We start from the raw sequence: 21,158 nt of genomic DNA, 5'->3' as shown, positions 1-21,158 counted from the left end.
CGAATTACCTGATGTTAAGCTCAAAATGAAAATAATTTATATAACATATAGTACTATGTAGTACTTTTATTTTATTAAGTTCAAAAATTTCCTGATCCATCATTTCACCAAATGTTTACATAAGTATATTCTATCCACCATGCAATTTTCAAAAATGTTCGACTTAAGTTGAACTATTCATAGGTATTTGCAATTTTCGATCATTATTAGTTTTTTTTAAATTAATATCGATAAAAATTTATTTGTGAAAAGCTTGAAAATTTAATAAAAGGCTCTTAACATATTTTTACAATAGCAGTTGAAAAATAAAATAAATTCATAGTCACAATTTTTTTTTATAAGCATTCAAAGTTTGAATTTTGACAAAATACGTAAAAATCACAAAAATTCACAAATTATTTTAGGCTAGAAACTCATAAAAAATTTTCTTTTTTAAACTAAGATTTAAAAATTTAATATAAGATTCCTTACAAGTTTTTCAATCTTTATCACAAATAAATAGTCCACCGTAAATTCAAATTAAATTTTTATGAACATTTGAAATTAAAATTTTTACAACATTGGATTTTCACTATATATTTCATATTTAGCGATTTTCTTATTTTGGTGTAACTCTAAAACAAATATTTTATAAAAGTTTCAAAATATTTTGATTTTTTTTTGAGCTGTTTATTGACATTTTAATTTTTCAACTTTTTTAGTTTTTTTTTTTCTATAAATATCGATAAAAATTTATTTGTTGGGTAGAAAAGCTTGAAAATTTAATACAAGGTTTCTAACACATTGTAACAATAGCAGTTAAAAAACATTGAAAATATATAGTCACAATTTTATTTTATAAGCATTTAAATTTTGACTAAATACGTAAAAATTACGGCAATGTTCAAATTATTTTACGCTAGAAATTCATAAAATTTTTTCCTTTTATATCCAAGATTTGAAAATTTAATACAATTTTTGTTTACAAGCAATCAAATTTTAATTTTAACAACATACGGAAAAATCACGAAAATTCGCAAATTATTTTAAACTAGAAATTCATAAAAAAATGTTATTTTAAGTCTAAGATTTGAAAATGTTTAATAATCTGTAATATATCCTAGACAGATAAGCCATCTTCGTTCAGAATCGTTTTTCGTATACAATGATAAAATATCATTGGATTCAAATTTAATTCCATCCATTACAGTAACCCACTTGTAATCTACTGTACAGCAGAACGACATCCTCTTTCCTGCTTTTTTTATTTTAAAGCTTAGAGAAAAAATATTTGACCGGTAATCTGTATCTGTTAATCGAGTATCAATAACGGATAACGGATAAAGACTATAAATGTTTGATGTATCTTAATCGTTTTGTGTTACGTTATCTGTTTAATAATAATTCTTGTCTTATTTTGAATATTTTATAAAATATAGAATATAGATAGTTTATATGTAAAGTACACCAAAAAAGGTGTTCGATTTTTTACAATTTATAGGAGGGGGTCGCGAGATTTTCGATAATCTATAAAGTGGGGCGTAGAATAGGAGAGGTTGGGAACCACTGGTTTATGATATATGCATAATGATTAGGGCTAGGATTTATATGCAATCAAAAATAGTAAAATATGCAAAAACAAATTTTTAATATTATTTACCTATTATAATTCATAATTTATTATTATTACTTATTATTAGCTCATATTATTACATAAATATTAGTTTAATTAGACGTAACTTGACACTTTCACTTTGAACTTTCGGCATATTGGACACTGTTATTAAAATCATTAAAATTATTAAGTATAAACGTCCGCACATTTACGCAACACACGATGTACTAATACAATTATTCTATGCTGTCTCACTGTATAACAATGTGTAAGTAATTCTACCAGTCGTCCGACGAAAGATAAGGTAACGAACGGATATTATCCGACCCAAGATAAAATAGGTAGTATTTTTGCTGTATATTTAAGAAAATTTAATGGATAAACCAAAAATTGTCGGTTTCGTGAAGTACCATTTAAAATAAACAATAACTTATAAAAATTAAAAAATGTTAGTTAAAAAATATCGAGTTCTAAAAAATCTATGAATATGCAATTATATGCATTATGTCCAAAATATGCAAAAATATGCAAAAAAAAAATTGGTCCTATTTAAACGAGAATAAGCCAATTTGGGTTCGAGAAAAATTGTGAATTATTAATTATAACACCGTAATGTTATCAAACATGTGACCCGCCGCGCCGCGCGCATTCCCATATGGCCGGCCGAATACCTTCCTTGTTCCTAATAGTCATAAATTATAATCATATTTTATTTCTTCAAAACTAAAAAAAAATTAAAAATTAGGAAATTAATAAAAATAAAATTTTGAAACGTTAATATTTTCAGAAAAATAAACTCTACAAAATGGTTATCTTTAATATTTTTTGAAATAATTAAATAAAAAAAATATATTTTTTACATTTTTTACAAAAACATTAAAATAAATTAAAAAATGAAATAATTGTAGATCTTATCCCAGTTAATCATATTATAAAACCAGAATTTTGATATCTCCATTATTTCGTGAGATATCGCAATGGGTAAATCCTCGCGGGACACCCTGTATAGGTAGCTTTTATAAAATAAAAAATAATATGTAGAACCTATTACGTAGTTACAAGTTTTGATATTTTTTTGTCTCGTAACTTTTTTTTAAATTGTTTTGAGATAAAGTAAACTGTTTCATTCCCATTGTGACGTAGTATTGGAAAATTTGTCATTATTTCAGTTTTACGATCACTGCAAGGAAATGACAGTAAATCACCAATTGTTTTGTTAAAAACGTCTGGGTCTGTTCAATGTTTGACATAACCAGGGCTAGGATTTGTATACAATAAAAAATTGTAAAATATGCATTTTATTTACCAAAATATGCAAAAGTATACATTTTAATTTCTATCTTAGATTTTATATTGACCGACATACTTTTATTAATTGTGTTTATCTTTCTCCGTCAAACTATTCAATCTTTAATCGCATACCTATTGTACCATAGAATTAAATTATAAATATTAATTACTAAATATACTATAAAACATGTATTTTTCGCATTCTTATAATGGAAATATGCATAATATTAATTTTATTCAATATATATGCATTAATATGCATTTTATCCAAAATATGCAAAATAAAAACACCACCATTTATCTCATCATGAGGTGATTCGTGGACATTATTGACAAAATCGGGTAGAACACGATTCCGTACGGTCCTTATCGGTGTACGGAATCGTGCCCTTTTAAAGGCACACGATTCCGTACGTTTTGTACCCAAGATTTTAGTGCAATGTTGCCAGCTTTCCATAAAATTACGTATAGATTTAACTTTTATAGTGTTTTACACTTTTAAGTACGTTGTGCGTATTTGTAACATTGTAACTATATAGTGAGGGCCCAAACAGAGTACAGACGATCGGATTTTGCCTACCGGTCACCGTGTTCCTCCAAACGCAGTATGCCGGAGCCAACGCCAGGCGTACTTGGCGAACTGACCGATGCCGGCGAAAAACGGCATTTTCAGTTTACCATAATCGAACTCTATATATAAAAACCAGACGGTAAAATCCGGTCATCTGTTTAGTTACATGTTAAGGTTAACGTACCACAGCGATACAATCGTTATATACTTATATATATCTAATACCAAAATATACCAAAGTCTTGAAAGACAAGTTTTGAGAGAAAACTGTAAACGAAAGGCAAGTGGTTCTATTTTTGTCCGACCTATAAAAATAATTCGAACAGAACTTGTAAAAACTGTTAATTCAGAAATTGAACATAAAGATATACAGTCAATCAGAAAAGCTATGTACGACAAACGACGACAAATTTATCCGGCATTTCCAAAATCTGTTATAGAATCAATTGAACAACTTAAAAGTATGGAGAATTATGATGTACTTAAATTTAAAGGTGACCAATTTGTTTTTGTACCCGAAAACAAATTATTCGTTTGTATTACTACAAAGCAAAATCTGAGATGTATGGTTGATTCATCAGATTTTTTTGCCGATGGTACTTTTAATTATGCACCAAAGTATTACATTCAGCTTTATACAATTAGTTGTTTACAAAATGGATTTTATATACCCGTGGCTTATTTTTTCTAGCCTGAAAAATCCAAAAAACTTACATTGATATGTGGATATTTCTTCAGGAATTAAGTGAAAAACTAATTTTCAAAAGACTTATTATTCGCAAGTTACATTTAGACTTTGAGATAAGCACTCATGAAGCATGTAAAGAGGTATTCCCAAATGTGGAAATTCAAGCATGTCTATTTCATTTAGGGCAGTGTTGGTGGCGAAAAGTAATTACGCTTAAGACATATTATAAATATACACACGATAAAATGATAAAATTTAACGTATTGTATTAACTTTACAGATAAATTCTGAGCAGCAACTCCGAACATCATATACGAACGACGATGAGTTAGGAAAATGGTTAAAACTATTTTTCGGGTTGCCATTCGTACCACCACATGACATCGAAAATGCATTCGTTGAACTTGTATCTATATGTCCAAATATATATATAGCTAGGATGCTTATTTTCTGATTACATATTGCATACTTACGTAGAAAATGATTGTTTATTTCCACCAGCAATTTGGGCTCAAGAGCCGTCAGAAAATCCTCGGTAATACTGTTATAACTATATATAAGGTGTAAAACTATTGACATAAAAAATTAATATCTATAACGTTTTGTTTTCATATTTTTTTTTTTAGTACAACAAATGTATCGGAAAGTTCCCATAGGACATATAATGTCACATACAGTTTCATAGTCCACGCCCTTCTATTCATTTGGTTATGTCAGTTCTGAAGGAAACACAAGAAGAGACTTGCACAAAAATAAAATCAGTATCTAAAGGACGTTTTAATCAAATGGCCTTAGCCGACAAACAACGTTTATACCACACAATTGACGAATATAAAGAATATTTAACTCACAAAAATATAATCAAATATTTGTAACAAGTATCAAGGTATCAAATTATAATTTTTATTTTACATATTTTTTTGTACAACTTACCTATACTTTTTTTTTTACATATTTTTTTATTTAACAAACTTTCATCAATTTTTTTAAATGACAAATTGAAAATAAATATAATAAATGGCAACATTGCACATAAAATCGTACGGAATCGTGTTGTTTTTGGGGTCATTTTGAGAATCCATTGTTTGATCAAAATCGTACGGAATCGTGTTCCCAAAAAGGTAAAACGTACGGAATCGTGCTTTACCGGACAAAATCAACAATCAGAAGTTGCAAAAAAACATGCTGTTGCATACAAATCCTAGCCCTGATAATGATCATTAAATGACAATGAATGGTCAAAACAAATTCCAAGATCTTTGATGTGAGAAACTCTAGCCAATTCAATATTATTTATGCAATATTTATAAATTTGAGGTATGCACTTCTTCGAATATGTCATAACTTTACATTTATCAATGTTGAAATACAGTTTATAGCCATCACATCAATTATTGAGTAGATTCTGGAGCAATTTTGTATCGTTAGGAGATTTGATTTTACAAAGTATTTTTAAGTCGTCAGCAAAGAGTAGCAAGCGGGTGTTTGTAGTTTTTATATCATTTACATATATATATATATATATATATATATATATATATATATATATTGAAAAAAAGAAGCTAAGTGACAACCTTGTGGAATCCCTGAGCTTGCATCGGATTTGTTTATGAAAAATAAAACAATCTATTCTTTAAAAAAAAATATAGGCCGAGTTCTTTTATCTCCAAAACATCTATGAATTCTTTAGTGACGTCAAATGTTCACATTTTATACCTCAACTAAGCTGCATAAAGTCAATAAATATCATAATCATAATATATGAATACCTAATAGTTTTCTCTCTGATTACAACCAAACAGAAAACATTGAAACATTTTAATTAAAATAATTCTGTTACCAAATAATTTCGCTAGAATATATAAATTAATAAAGCTAGCGTAGAGTTTGCAAATAGTGTTTACTATTGTAGAATTGTTAATTTATTGTGAACTTATGATGACTCACAAATTAAGTTTATAGAAGGAAAAAAATATTGTAGTTATCAAATAACAATATTTTTTAGGAAATATTATTAAACTATTATCTATTGATTAATCAAGTGTTTAGGTTTATTAATATTCAGCAGATATTTTTAGGGATTAACAGTTCATATGAACTTTAATAATTTTTTTGTTTTAATTGTTAAAATATATATATATATATATTTATTTTTAACAAAAATAATTTTGGTATTGAAACGCACTCCTACAATTAATATAGCATTATGGATCGTTTTTATCAAATTAAATACTCATTTTATGAGTATTTTAAAGTGCACAAATAATTCGCAATTTTAAAATACTCATAACTTTCTTTAAAATTAAAATAAAAATATAAAATAAGCCTATGAGGCTCAATAGATAATATATTCTAATTTCTAAATTTTATAATAGATAGGATGATTCAGTATTATATTAAACAAACCCGAGTTAAATAGATTGTTTAGAATGTACAATTTGTTATGATATGTGTTTGTAAAACGGAAAGAATATTTGTGGGCAGAGTTGGGCAAAATTTTATCTAGATAATTATTCGAATGATTTTTTTTTTCAATTATTCAAATAAAAAATTATTCGGATAATTTCTAAACGTTATTATTCGAATAATTTCCAAACGTTATTATTCGAATGAAAAATTATTCGAATAATTTCCAAACGTTATTGTTCGAATAAAAAATTATTCGGATAATTTTCAAACGTTATTATTCAAATAAAAATAATTTAAATAATTTCAAAAGGTCCTCGAATACGAGGAGCATATTATAGCCATACCTATAGCGTGATCTGCACGGCATACTAGAATATTGTTTTATTTCATTAGGCATTAGCACATGCACATGTCATACACGATACACCCAAATACCATTTAGTTTTTGGATATAGACATGTAGCTATTATTGTATATAATATTATATATTATAGGTACTATAAGTTACATACTCGTATGTTGTCTCTCATATTTATAAGTTCAAATATAGAGATCTACACAAAAATATAAAGTTATAGGCTTGTAGCTATACAAATTATCTGTTTCATATTATGATTATTATGATATCTAAACAACGAAAATGTGGTTTATCAGAATGGTGTACTTTGTACTGCGTAAACTTTAAAGATTATCTTATGATAACCTAACCCCCGGTCGAAAGATTATTTTCATATGCAACCATGACCAATTTACCAAAATCCAACAAGCTATCAGATGATATGTTTGAAGAGAGGGTTATTTTAAAATCTAATTTAAAAATGCAGTCATAACTGTTATAAGTTATAACTAATAAGTATAATATTATTTGTTAATATTTTAATTCTAATTCTAATTATTTACTTACTATTATTAGACTTATTTATCGAAATTTAAAATTTGCTATATTTATTTATTTTCATTTTTGCTAAAATTAATTATTTACATTTTTGTTATTACTATTTATAATTGTTGTAATTATTACGAAATAATATTCATATTATAATATTACTAAATTATTTTTAAAAAAATATATCAAATTCTTTACTTTCTTCTATAGATTTATATCTGTTTTATATATAATATTTTTACATTTTTCTGAATAAAATAACATTTACAATCATCATCATGTAATTTAAAATACAATGCCAACTATTTTTTTAATTACCAACGTTATGGTAAGGGGCGGATCTTGAATATTTTGATAGGGGTAGGGGCAGGGGCACATATTATAAATTGTATAATGATTTTTTTTAATCATAATTAATAATACATACTCTTATTTTTAAACAAAATTGGTAATTTATTTAATATAGGTAATTTTGATCACATAATATCATACACCAAAGTAATAATTTATTAAAAAAAACATACTTCAATAAGTTAATAAATGGTTTGTCACAATTACACTAGTTGCGGTTTTGGTTGTATTGTTATGAAATACCGCGTCATAGCGGTGTCGCGCGTATGACGCAAGTATGCACCGGGCCTAATGGTTATAAATAGATATCGATAAGCATCAAGCAACTAAGCTGTAACTCTTTTTATCAGTTTAAATGTAAATAATTATTATACTAGTAGGTAGTATTATTCTTATTTACTGTATTTTTCAAGTATATGATACTCGTAGTAACATAAAAAATATGTTCAATAGAAAATTGATAGGGAGGCACGTGCCCCTGTGCCCCTCCCCTGAATCCGCCACTGCCTACGGTTACCCAAACAAAATTAACGAAAATTACTCAAATTATAGCGTTTGGGAATTATCCGAATATTTTTTTATTCGAATAATAACGTTTGAAAATTATTCGAATACATTTTTTATTTGAATAATCGTGAAGAAATCATTCGAATAAAACATCATCTAAATAAAATTTCATTCGAATAACGCCCTACTCTGTTTGTGGGTAAACCCCTCTTAATTTTCACTTTGAATTGGAATATTATCATTTAAATATACTATTAACTGATTCATAAAATACAGATTGGTAATATTATCCTCCATATAATTTTGATGAGAATGATAAATAAAAATTGTTGCAAAAAAAAAAATTGTGTAAAAACTTATAACTTAAACTATCTAATTATTTGTGGTTAGATACCGAACATAAAATATTTCTTTGCACCACCAGAAATTGAGGCCGATTTACGCCACTGAATACAGTTACGAATATGTCGAATACTACACGAATGAGAGAGAGCTAAATTTAAAGAATGAGCGCTGCAGTGTACATAAATAGTGCTGCTGGGTTTACTTTTCGAATAATTGTTTGCACTCCGTTAAAATTAACGCTCATTGATGCCGCCCCGTCATATTCTTGCCCTAGGTACCATATACTTCGAATCTATACCAAGACATTTAATTGTTTCTAAAATAACATTAGCTATATTTTTGCCAGTAGTATTTTCAACTGACACAAATTTTAAAAAACTTTCCCGTAAAATAAATTGATGTTCAGGATCTTCATCGACGTATCGAACACAAAATGAAATTTGTTCGATTCACGATACATCAGTTGTCTCGTCTACTAAAATTGAAAATGATTTTGCCCTATTAATTCTATTTACGGCTTAAATGCACTTTACCACCCCCCTCAAAATTTTCGATTTTTTTTTTGGAACATACTGATATTAACTATTTAAGAACGATGGTGCAATCAGAATTTGTCGGTCGGACTTAGTTTCGAAGTTATGGGCTTTGGAAGTTAGCAATTTTATGTTTTTTACGCATGAGCACCCTCATAAAGTTAGCAGCACAACTATGACAGACACTAATGAAACACATCCAACAAATTTGTTGGTGACTTGTTGGACATTGTTGGATCACTTCCGGAATTGGTTGGACATTATTTTCGCCGGAAGAGCTTTTCGAACTTTTGTGCTGCCAACTTTACCCCAACAGCACAACTTTAAGTTACAGAAATCAACTTTAAGTTACAGAAATTTCACCCTAATGAAAAATTTCCAGCTTGGTTTGTTGGACACTGTTGGATCACTCCCGGAATTTGTTGGACATTATTTTCGCCGGAAGAGCTTTTCGAACTTTTGTGCTGCCAACTTTACCCCAACAGCACAACTTTAAGTTACAGAAATTTCACCCTAATGAAAAATGACCAGCTTGGTTTGTTGGACACTGTTGGATCACTCCCGGAATTTGTTGGACATTATTTTCGCTGGTAGAACTTTTCGAACTTTTGTGCTGCCAACAGCACAACTTTAAGTTACAGAAATTTCACCCTAATGAAAAATGTCCAGCTTGGTTTGTTGGACACTGTTGGATCACTTCCGGAATTTATTGGACATTATTTTCGCCGGTAGAGCTTTTCAAACTTTTGCGCTGCCAACAGCACAACTTTAAGTTACAAAAATTTCACCCTAATGAAAAATGTCCATCTTGGTTTGTTGGACACTGTTGGATCACTCCCGGAATTCGTTGGACATTATTTTCGCCGGTAGAGCCTGAGTTGTGCGGAAAACATCACCGCATCTAAAATTATTTGAACCTAGATTATCTGTACAAATGTAAATGAAAATACAGTTAATAAGTACCAATTAAGTCTTAACTGTAAAGTAATCCTATGTAATTTTTTTTATAAATTCCACATAAGTTCCACACAAACATTTAAACAAAATAACTGCCTAAATATTGAAATAAAATCAATGGCCGGTAGCCGGGTGGACTAGCCTGACGCTGAGTGTGCAAACATCATCATTGACTAATTCTTTATAATAAACGTGTTATATTTTAACTCAATTATGAATCATAATATGATTTAAATTATATGTACGAGGGGAAAAAAATTGTTTACTGTTTGTTAACTTAGAGCGACGGCGGACTATCAATCTAAATATGTAAAAAATAACTTTTACAAAATTTTAACGAATTTCCTAAATAATTTAAAAATAATAAAAATACAAAAATTATTTATAAATTATTTTTATATTTTAATAATTTAATAATTTTAAATTCATACCATAACAAAAATATAATATTGCTATGCAAAACTTTTCTAAAAAATAATTATATAATTCTTATAAGGATAACTGTTGTGAAACATTGTCTTTAATTCTAAAAGACTAAAACTTATAAAATATAAAATTTAAAAAAAGTGTATGTCACTCTGCTGAACAGTTGGTTTACTTTTGTGAATGGTATTATATTATATTAATTCATTGATATATTAATATCATTGTATTATGAAAATGAAATTGATGAGAAACGTGAAAATCTACTAAAACCGATTCTGAGCGGTCTCCAGTATGTCCAGTATGTCTGAAGTAGTGTACTTAGTGATGTCTAGGATAATTTAAATTATGTTTCTTAGATTTATTAATAAAAAATTAAACTACTTACATGGAAAATTATTTTAAATTATCGTTCCTTACCTATAAATGTTATAAGTTTTATACATTGATAACATTTTTAACAACTCAATAATTTGTAACTATTCAATTTAATATGAACATTTTTAAAAAATTTAAGCTTTAAACGGTAAATTTTTTTGGCAGCTATTATATAAATTTTTGAGAATCCTCGTAAAAAATTTTCAAGCATTTTTACCCGACGCATAAAATTTTATTAAAAATTATAGAATAAAAAACTAAAATAAAAATTGAAAATGTCTACAAAACACTTAAAAAGGGCAAAAATAATGTCCAACAAATTCCGGGAGTGATCCAACAGTGTCCAACAAACCAAGCTGGACATTTTTCATTAGGGTGAAATTTCTGTAACTTAAAGTTGTGCTGTTGGGGTAATGTTGGCAGCACAAAAGTTCGAAAAGCTCTTCCGGCGAAAATAATGTCCAACAAATTCCGGGAGTGATCCAACAATGTCCAACAAGTCACCAACAAATTTGTTGGATGTGTTTCATTAGTGTCTGTCATAGTTGTGCTGCTAACTTTGTGAGGGTTTGTTGTTAATATTACTATCGCGTTGGCCAAGCTCGGGCAAAGCAAAGTCAAGTTTAATTTTGGATTTACAATAATCAGAACACAAAATAGATACTGTTAATAATATAACCAGTTTATTGATATCTATAATATAATATAATATCTATATATATGTATCATTCTCACTTAATACGTCCTAATTATCTTCATTATCATCATTAGTATTAATATTATTATCAATATAATATGTGGCATTAATTGGGTTGTAAAGACTACCTGCAATTCTTAAAAATTCGGTAAATGGATCAATATTTAACGCTTTACATTGTTTTAAAAATATAAATTTTGAAAGATAACCAGCTATAAAAGTTTTTTTTTATGATATTGGGGCATTGAATATTTCGCATGTCGCCATAGTCCCTCGATCGTGTTTGTATGTTGATTGGTATCTGGATCTTTAAAATTAATGCTGTGGTTGACTTTAAAGTACTTATACCCCTCATCATTCAAACAATCATATGCCTAAAAGTAGTACCTAATGTATTAATTTTATACACATAATTATTATTTAAATGCATACCTTCCAGCAATCAGAAATTATTGTAGTATTTGGTAGAATCCATTCTTTAATAATTTTAAGCAACGTTTCTTTATCCCTTTTTTCAACGGGAATTAAGAAGCACCGATTAGTGCCTCGTTCAATACCTCCAAAAACCCATTGGCCTTCCACATGATGACCTCTGTGGTATTTACGCCAAATTTACTCTCGTCTATTTCCACTTCAATGCAATCACCTCCAATTTTAGTATTTTTTAAAACCATGTGGTCAAAAGTTACTTCACGACAAAAATTAGCCCAATCGTATGTCGTACCATCGTATGTCGACTGATGCTAAGTTCTTCCATAATAAATGTGAAATGTGTGGGTGGTTTGTTTTATCCATAGATAGGTTAACAAAATAATCTTAGCAATCGACAGACGACAAGTGAGAATTCGAAAAAAATGTGTTTTTTCTTATTGACACTTCATATTCACATTTAATCGATTTTTTATGTCGATTCGTGCATTATTCACGGCATCTAAAAGTATAATATTATATGTAATACATAATATAATTATTATAGGATTTGTTCCTACGGTAAAAAGTGTCATTAAATGTGTCATGACGTGTGCATATTTACCTCCAAGAATTTAACATGATTTCGTGCTACGAGTCGTAATTTATGCCCTCTAGGACATAAATAGTTACCTTCTTTTGGAATAAGAAACCAATTCTAGAGCTGCTCAATTACATTTGAATTAAGAGGATCATTCAACTCACAATTAAAAATTTTGAAAATTTTGATTAAATTATATTTTTCCATATTAAATAAAAAAAATCCAGTATATAGAGTAATAGTAGAGTAGACACGAGAAGTTAACTTCATTAGAATCCACCACTTGGTGTAATGACATTTTAATTGTATGTCAATATCAATTGCCATAATAATATAATATTATCTAAAATCGTATTTATAATTAAATGATAATTATTAGGTATGATACTATAATGAGATTATCTGGATACACCAGGTAGCCGGAGCCGGTAGGGGAAGGGATTTACTAAAATATACTTATGTTTATGTTACTAAAGTTCCGGGGGGTTTGGGGGCCGAGCCCCCATCATTGAGAGGTCCGGAGGACCTCGAGTTGGGCGACCGGAGCCGGTAGGCGAAGGGAGCGACTATCTACTTGTAACAATTTTTAGACCCAAATTTGATCCCTATACTTTAATTATAGCGTTATGAGTAAGCGTAAAAAACACAAAATTTCAAATTTCAAAAATTGACTACTTCGAAACTAAGTCCGACCGATAAATTCTGAAACCACCATCGTTCTTAACTGATTAATGTACACAAGTTTCAAGAAAAAAAAATTAAAAGAATCGTAAAAGACGTGATAAACGCAACGTTGCACTCATACGTAAAAACGCAAAATTGCTAACTTCTAAAGCCCATAACTTCGAAACTAAGTCCGACCGACAAATTTTGATTCCACCATCGTTCTTAAATAGTTAATATAAGTATGTTCCAAAAAAAAAATCGAAAATTTTGAGGGGGGTGGTAAAGTGCATTTGTTCCCTATTTACTATACGATCTTGTATTATTTTTACAATGATGGTAATTGAATTATTTTGGATGGTAGGACTTATATACATAGCTTTAATTGCGCCGTTTTCAGGGCCATCGGTCATCAATTCATCATTTTATTACCGGAGTTCATTCGCATTCGCATAAGAGCTCTAAAAGTACCATCATTATATGAATTGGCTCATCTAGTGTGAGTGTCCCAGCATCAAATCTACCACGAAGGGCCAATTCTTGACGACCACACAATATAATATAGTTTGAATAACCGGTATTATTTTTTTTTATTTTCTGCAATTTGATTAGTACACGCAGAATCAATTTTTTGACAAATATCTAACTCTTTGATGCAATAAACGGAAATAAAATGTTCTGCGATAAAAACATTATTTTTATGATACTATCTGTGTTGTTATGCGGGGGGGGGGGTTTGAACTCCTAAAAACCCCCTCATATACGGCCTTGCCCATTTGTATTTATTGAATAAATGTGCACATTTCTAACATGATAGGAATACACTATACAATGGGAGTGTGACACAATAGAGAAGTTGATATTCTTACAATTCTTACTAAATGGTGGAATAAAAAAGTTATGTTCTATTGCGATACGTTTTGTTTCTAACGATATTACGAGTAGGTATACTAGCAAGTTTAATGAGTACCTAAAGCACAGAGGTTACTAATCATTTTAGTTGTATGGATCACTAATAATATAAAAAAAAACATTGAGGCCCAGTAGGCCCACTTACCTAACATAAAGATATAAAATATAAACATACACAAATAAGATAATAGAAGAAATACAGATGTGTATAAAATCATATAAAAATCGCGATGTTGATTCCAATAAAAAGGTTCAGACCCTTGGCTCAGGCACTTGACCAGTGTCCGCGGCCTTGTACCACATTGCTCGCTGGCCTGGGCTCCACTGCTATAGTGCATTACCACAAAATAAATGAAAATTCCGTTAGGCAGTGTTTAACCTCAACTTTTGCAGCAGATATAATATTCAGCGGGAAATCGGCTAACATGATCTTCCATCCAAACTTTTAACATTAGGTAAATTGAAACTTGCTCAACTTAAAAATATTTAGTCTTAGTATTACTATTATAGTTATGCCTACGATTATTATTTATAAATCATGTCTATCCAATAACAGCGGTTTCCAACCTGGGCACCGCGATCTTAAGAGGCACCACGGTCATCCGAGAATGAAAAAAATTATTAAATTATATATTAAAAATTAATTGTAGTTTAATATGTGTCGAATAATTCAATAATATATCAAAGATAAAAACAGATAAAATATTGTCAAAATTTCCAAAAATAAGCAGCCTCAAATATCTCATTAATTATTAGTTATTCACTATAAAAGCAGAATTTTTTCTTTTTACTTATAACTATAAAATTATAATTTGTTAATAATATGTTCAATAAAATTACTTAAATCAGTTATGAATGAAAACTAGTGTTTATTTTTATCACGTTCCTCGTTATAATATTCACAGAAGGGCACCTAACAAAATTTGTACAAACAAAAGGGCACCGCGGCGGCCGGCTAAAAAGGTTGGGAATCGCTTCTCTAGGATATCGATTTAAAGATTTTAGATTTCTATAGATTTGAATATCTAATAGTAATGTTAAAACAGAACTTTGGTACTTTACCTAACAACCAATTTTTATTATTTTATTTTATTTAACCTATGTAGTAAGTGTGTTTAAGCCTTAATAAGGTATACGAAAAATGATAAAGGCATAATTTGGCTGTTAGCATAGGCGCCGACTCCACGGGGGCAAAGGGGGCGATCGCCCCCGTACATTGATTTAACGGGGGGAAAAGTATTATTTCGCCTCCGTGCCCTGTTGTGTACAATAATAATTATTTGGTTAAAATACCAGATTATAACATGAAAATATTCATTAGAACATCGATGATTGTATTTTTGTATATTACCTAAATATGATCTATAAATACTATAGATCGCTCGACGCTCACTACTATTTGGTTTTATATTTTGTCTAAAAATACATCTGTCATTCCAATTTTTCCCGAAATATAGAGACGGAACTGATTTTATTACCATTATACTATATAAACTAAACATTTTCAATTCAAATAATATTATTTATAAATTATAAACAAATATATTTATAGCATCCTAGAGGAGTATTAAAATAGAGTTAAGGGACAATTTGGTAATTAATCCTCCCGGTAAGCAAACTACAGCATACTATAGAATTTTTTTCTCACTTAATAGAAGAGTTTGCCCCCGTGCTAATATCTAAAAGTCGGCGCCTCTGGCTGTTGGTGTATTGGACTTGGTTTTGAATGAAGTTCGCTATTTTGTGATTTGTTCGGCTTTCACACTCTTAACAGTCTAAACTCAAATTTATACTACGCCTGTTACGACTGGGTAGACATAGGTTATATAACCTTCCCCACCCAGTCGTAATTTTTATTATTTAGTCGGCAAATATCATACTCTGTCGAATGGTTCTGATTGTTAAAAAAATTGACTCAACTGATTTAGCTAATTCTTTTTTGTTATATTTGTTATTGTCCGAGGAATCTATGAAAGAAAAAATTGTGAAAGTTACGCGGGGTTAGAAAAATATGACGTAGTGGTGATTAAATTAGTGAGGCACTATCTGTTCACCAAAAAATAAACTAAATAATAATAATACTTTTTTTGTAATCAATAGCAATCATTTAAATAAACAAAATAAATGTTTAATTTAGTGTTTTGGTAAGGTTGTTTTAAAAATGCCAGCAATTAGACTTACTACAAGGCAAAGATATAAAAGAGCAAATAAAACTGACGATCAACGCGAACGCGGTATGAAGTTGAACGGAATCGAAATCGACAGAAAATGAATGTTGTATTTAATCAATATCGCGGTCGCGAGCTGCGCTTAATTATAACGTTTATATCGATTACAGTTCACACCAAATAGTTGCTATAGGACCAATGAACGTTGTGTGTCAATATTGCAGGGCTTTTAAATTTAAAAATGAAACGCCTGGATTGTGTTGCTCCAGCGGTAAAGTCAAATTGACACCATTTGTACCCCAGTAGCTTAGTGTTTATGGCGTCAACCTTGAAAGTCCTTGTTTTTCACATTAACAGTTGAATGTCGCCTGTTTCTGTGTCGAATTACTAACAAAACTCTTATACGCGCCACTGTGTTAGAAGATAAAACAAAGAATGTTGTGTATCATAAAGTATTAGAATAATAAACTCTATGTTTTAAGTTACTTAAAGTGCTTCAAGTTTTTTGACCGAGTATAGAGATAATGGATTTGAAAAAGCCAAAATCGAGGCAAAGTTGAAACGATGTAGCAAAAGTTTTAGAGGTGGAACCTGTTTTAAAAAAAAACTTGACTACGAAAGAAAAACGAATATTTGAATATGAAAGAGCTGATGATGTTGAACAAAATCCGGAAAAAGATTTTAACATTTCTTACTTTTTGGTATTAGTTGATTACATATATCGGTGCTATTGGTGCTATAACAAGACGATTTGACCAAATAACAAATTTTAATAATATATTTGGATTTCTATATAATATTGGAAAGCTTCGGGTTATTCCAGATACAGAAATTTTTAAGCGTTGTCAAGACCTACAAATACATTTAACTGATAATGAAACAAAAGATTTAAATGGTTGTGGTGTGATTTATACGAAGAACTTCTGATTTTCTGCCATTTAGTAGATGAAAATATGCTATTACTTCAGGTACTTTTGAAGTAAAAAAAACTAACGCTTTTCCTAATATAAGTATAGCTTTGAGAATTTTGTGACCATTCTACTCGCATCAGCTGGAGCAGAGAGATCTTTTTCAAAGCTTAAATTAATAAAAACTTATTTACGGAGTACCATGTCCCAACAAAGACTCACTGGACTGGCTACAATTTGTATTGAAAAAGAACTATCCGAACAGTTGAACTATGAAGAAATTATAAATGATATCGCTTCCAAAAAAGCCAGAAAGAAAATTATTCAGAATTTCAACACCAAAACTAACTAATATCAATTATAGTTTTAAATGTTTAGTTATTATTTTTATGTACTAAAAAAGATTTCATAAATAATTAATTAAATATATTATACTATTTTTTTTTACTTTGATAATGTCCAGTAAGTTTATAATATAAAAATGTATTAAAAAAAATAGCATAAGTACATTTATTGTGTAAGTGATAGTTCATACTTTTATATTTTTTGTATTCACTATATAAAATACTTGTCATCGCAAAAAAATGTAATATGATAAACTTGATGTAAGACACTAGTCAAATATAAAAACTTCTTAGTTAAGTTCCTTAAATATAATCCTTTACTATAAAAGCATATTTGGTATTTTGTACGTTTTAGCTTTCAATATTTTGTATTTTGGGGGCCCCTTCCATTCCAATGTGCCTCACCCCGGGCCCCGCAAAACCTAACGTCGGTGCTTCAACCAAGTGCACGCAATCAGCTATTATATATTTTATATTTGTAGTTTTTATTTATCATAACTATGATCAATATTAGTATTGACTTATCACCAGGGCTTGAAACAGATATTCGACACCGGTTTCGAATATCGGTTAAAACCGTTAAAAACTGAAATCGAAATCGAAACCGGTAAAAAAATATTCGGTTTCAAGCCCTGAAAGCCACTGACACAAGATACGCGACTGTAGATCCATTGTACTCGTACAATCCGTATTCTGTTGATGGTATTGTAATACATTCGATTCTAATCAGAGGTAAAGGGATGTAATAATTTTACAAAGATGTTTTCATCTTTTTTTTACCTTTTAGGAAAAAATACTTTGATTCATATTTCTAGAGTTACAGTATTCAATCATTTCTGTATGAGAGTTTGTTGTAAATATCGATCAGACTTAGTTTTGTAAACTATAAAATATAATTTTTTTATATATTGGGTATATGTTGTAAATTGTTTTGAACTTCCGTACTAAAAAAAAAAATTAATCCCTGGATTCGCAACTGTGATTTTCTACTTCAACATGAAGAAAATTAAAAATCAAAATTCAATGCGACCTCAGACTATTCTATACGTTGCATAAATATTTTTCCCGTAAAGAGTAATATGAGCAAAAATTACGTTTTTCATTTTTAACTGTAGCGGTGGTGCCGTCGACTTGTGCGCATGTTCAGCCGCAGCTACTGCGCAGATAGCCTAGTACTCGCACAAATCAATACTCATCGTTGACGACTAACACCACTGTAATGCATAGGCGTGCGCAGGCCTCTTTTTCAGGATATGCAGAAGGCTGACAATAGCGCGCCCTGAAAGTTATTTTAGGCTCGTAAAATTATGATAATATGTATACACAATTCACAAATATTGAAAAAACCTGCTGTTTAATAAAAAAAATATTGTAATAAATACCATTACATAATACAAGAAGTATGAATTTCGCAAATACTTGGTAGTTGATAACTGATAACTGGATGTTTCAATTTTCCAGAGTCGATGTTCGCCCCTCACAGAACTTCAGGGTATGCAGCTGCATACCCTGCATACCCCCTGCGCACGCCTATGCTGTAATGGTAGGCGGCAACTAAATTGTATATTGCCAAAATTATGACGCTCAATAAAGACATACGAGCAATGGTGTATTGCTAAAAATATTTGTGGGAATACGCCTTTTAGATCTTTGGTGGCAATGATATGTGTTTCATCGCTCGGAAATAAAATTATATTTTATTTTGATCTTTAAAATCATAATAGTAATAATATGTATTAAAAATGTTGAGTAGGTATTTGATTCTAAATGTTGTGTATTCGGAATTGTATTTTCTTAAACAAAATAATGAAATCAGACTGCTCTACGATGCATGGGGGCAGAGCCGGCCTTAGGGTAAAACGAGGCCTAGGGCAATTTTTTTTAGATGAGGCCTATAGTAAAGACTTTTTTTTTTATTATTTGTAAGTCGACAAACAGTAATTATAATGTTTTAGTTGGTAAATTGTTGAGACCGTCTCCGCCCAATAATAATATGGTGCTTTTGGCATCAGAATCTAAATAATAAATAATATAATACATCATTAAAAATTATAATTTCAACAAATATTTTATTATTAGATATTAGTTTATTTAAAATATTATAATATTATACACACTAAAAAGTAAAAATACACTGAACGTTGACGCTTATAGCTAAGTTAAACAAAGTTCACTTTCCTTACTTTATTTCTCGCAAATTCATTTATTATTTCATTGTAGTCCAAATTTGAAGCTATGTCTTCTTCAATAGATAATATTGCAAGTGAAGTTAGCCTTTCTTGAGTCATTGATGTCCTTAAATATGATTTTATTAGTTTTAATTTAGAAAAAGATCGTTCTGCACTGGCTACAGTTATTGGTATAGTTAGTAATATTCTGTATGATACAGTAGCATTAGGAAATGGATTCTGAAGATCTTTTATAAACTGTAATACTTCGATAGACGTATTAATTTCTTTAGGTATCATTTGTCTGAGAATTTTTAATTCAGAAAAAAATTCTGCGCCATCAATATCGTGTTTTTCACCATCCCTCAGAGAAATATCCAAATCAAAACAGCATTTCATTAAGTCATTTTCACTAATACTACGTAATTTTTCAGGAGAATATAAGAACCCAAACATATTAGAATACTCGTGATATTGTCACAATAACACGATAACATTATAACAATATAATAAATTAGTATTGTTTGAAATCGTTTTCGTTGACAAAATGATTTTATTACAATAATATACGTATTACGTATAGCATCGGAATCTCCAACACAAGTACATCAATCGATAAGTCAATCAATAATGTATAGTATATGGTATAAACTAATAATAATAAAACTCATAACGACAACTGTTTCTTTGTTTACTGTATGTAATCTGTCCATTAAATTTAAATCGTATATTTTTTTATTTATTTTTTTTTATTTCGCCGAAAAATTATAGTATAAAATAATGAATAATTTCATTTACGCGAGGCCCAAAATGTCATACAAAAGCGCGAGGCCCGGGGCAGGGGCCCCGCTAGCCCCTGCCTAAGGCCGGCACTGCATGGGGGTGTTTCAGGTAAAATGTGATTTAAATAAAAATCACGCTTTTCATTTTTGTCTGGTGCGCGGGCCATTGACTTGTGCGCACATGCAGTCGCAGCTACTGCGCAGATAGCCCGGTACTCGCATAAATCAATAATCATCGTTGACGACTAACATCACTGAAATGGTAGGCGGCAACTAAATTGTATATTGCCAAAATATTGACGTTCAATAAATACATACGAGCAATGGTGTATTGCTAAAAATATTTGTGGAAATACGCCTTTTAGATCTTTGGTGGCATTGATATGTGTTGCATCGCTCGGAAATAAAATTATATTTTATTTTGATCTTTAAAATCATAATAGTAATATTATGTATTAAAAATGTTGAGTAGGTATTTGATTCTAAATGTTGTGTATTCGGAATTGTATTTTGTTAAACAAAATAATGAAATCAGACTGCTCTACGATGCATGAGGGCGTTTCAGGTAAAATGTG

At 29.6% G+C, this 21,158-nt stretch overlaps 1 protein-coding gene and 1 pseudogene across 2 annotated transcripts; one reads left to right on the top strand and one right to left on the bottom strand.

Moving 5' to 3' along the window:
• Nucleotides 1–649: 649 nt before the first annotated feature.
• On the top strand, nt 650–4,682 carry LOC149061187 (uncharacterized; annotated as a pseudogene). The gene is made up of 2 exons (XR_016189535.1): nt 650–4,346; nt 4,424–4,682. The product of XR_016189535.1 is annotated as an uncharacterized LOC149061187 (transcript).
• A 15,110-nt stretch (nt 4,683–19,792) lies between these two features.
• On the bottom strand, nt 19,793–20,257 carry LOC149061186 (uncharacterized). The gene has a single exon (XM_089230872.1). It carries the CDS (start codon nt 20,255–20,257, stop codon nt 19,793–19,795), a length of 465 nt encoding a protein of 154 aa, XP_089086998.1.
• Between the last annotated feature and the right edge of the window lie 901 nt (nt 20,258–21,158).

The sequence above is a fragment of the Diuraphis noxia genome, unplaced genomic scaffold, assembly GCF_037042655.1.
Source record: "Diuraphis noxia isolate RWA-SAM2 unplaced genomic scaffold, SU_Dnox_SAM2 contig0001, whole genome shotgun sequence".
Lineage (NCBI taxonomy): Eukaryota > Metazoa > Arthropoda > Insecta > Hemiptera > Aphididae > Diuraphis > Diuraphis noxia.
The sequence above is the reverse complement of the archived record's forward strand: the minus strand, read 5'-3'. Positions and strand labels throughout refer to the sequence as shown.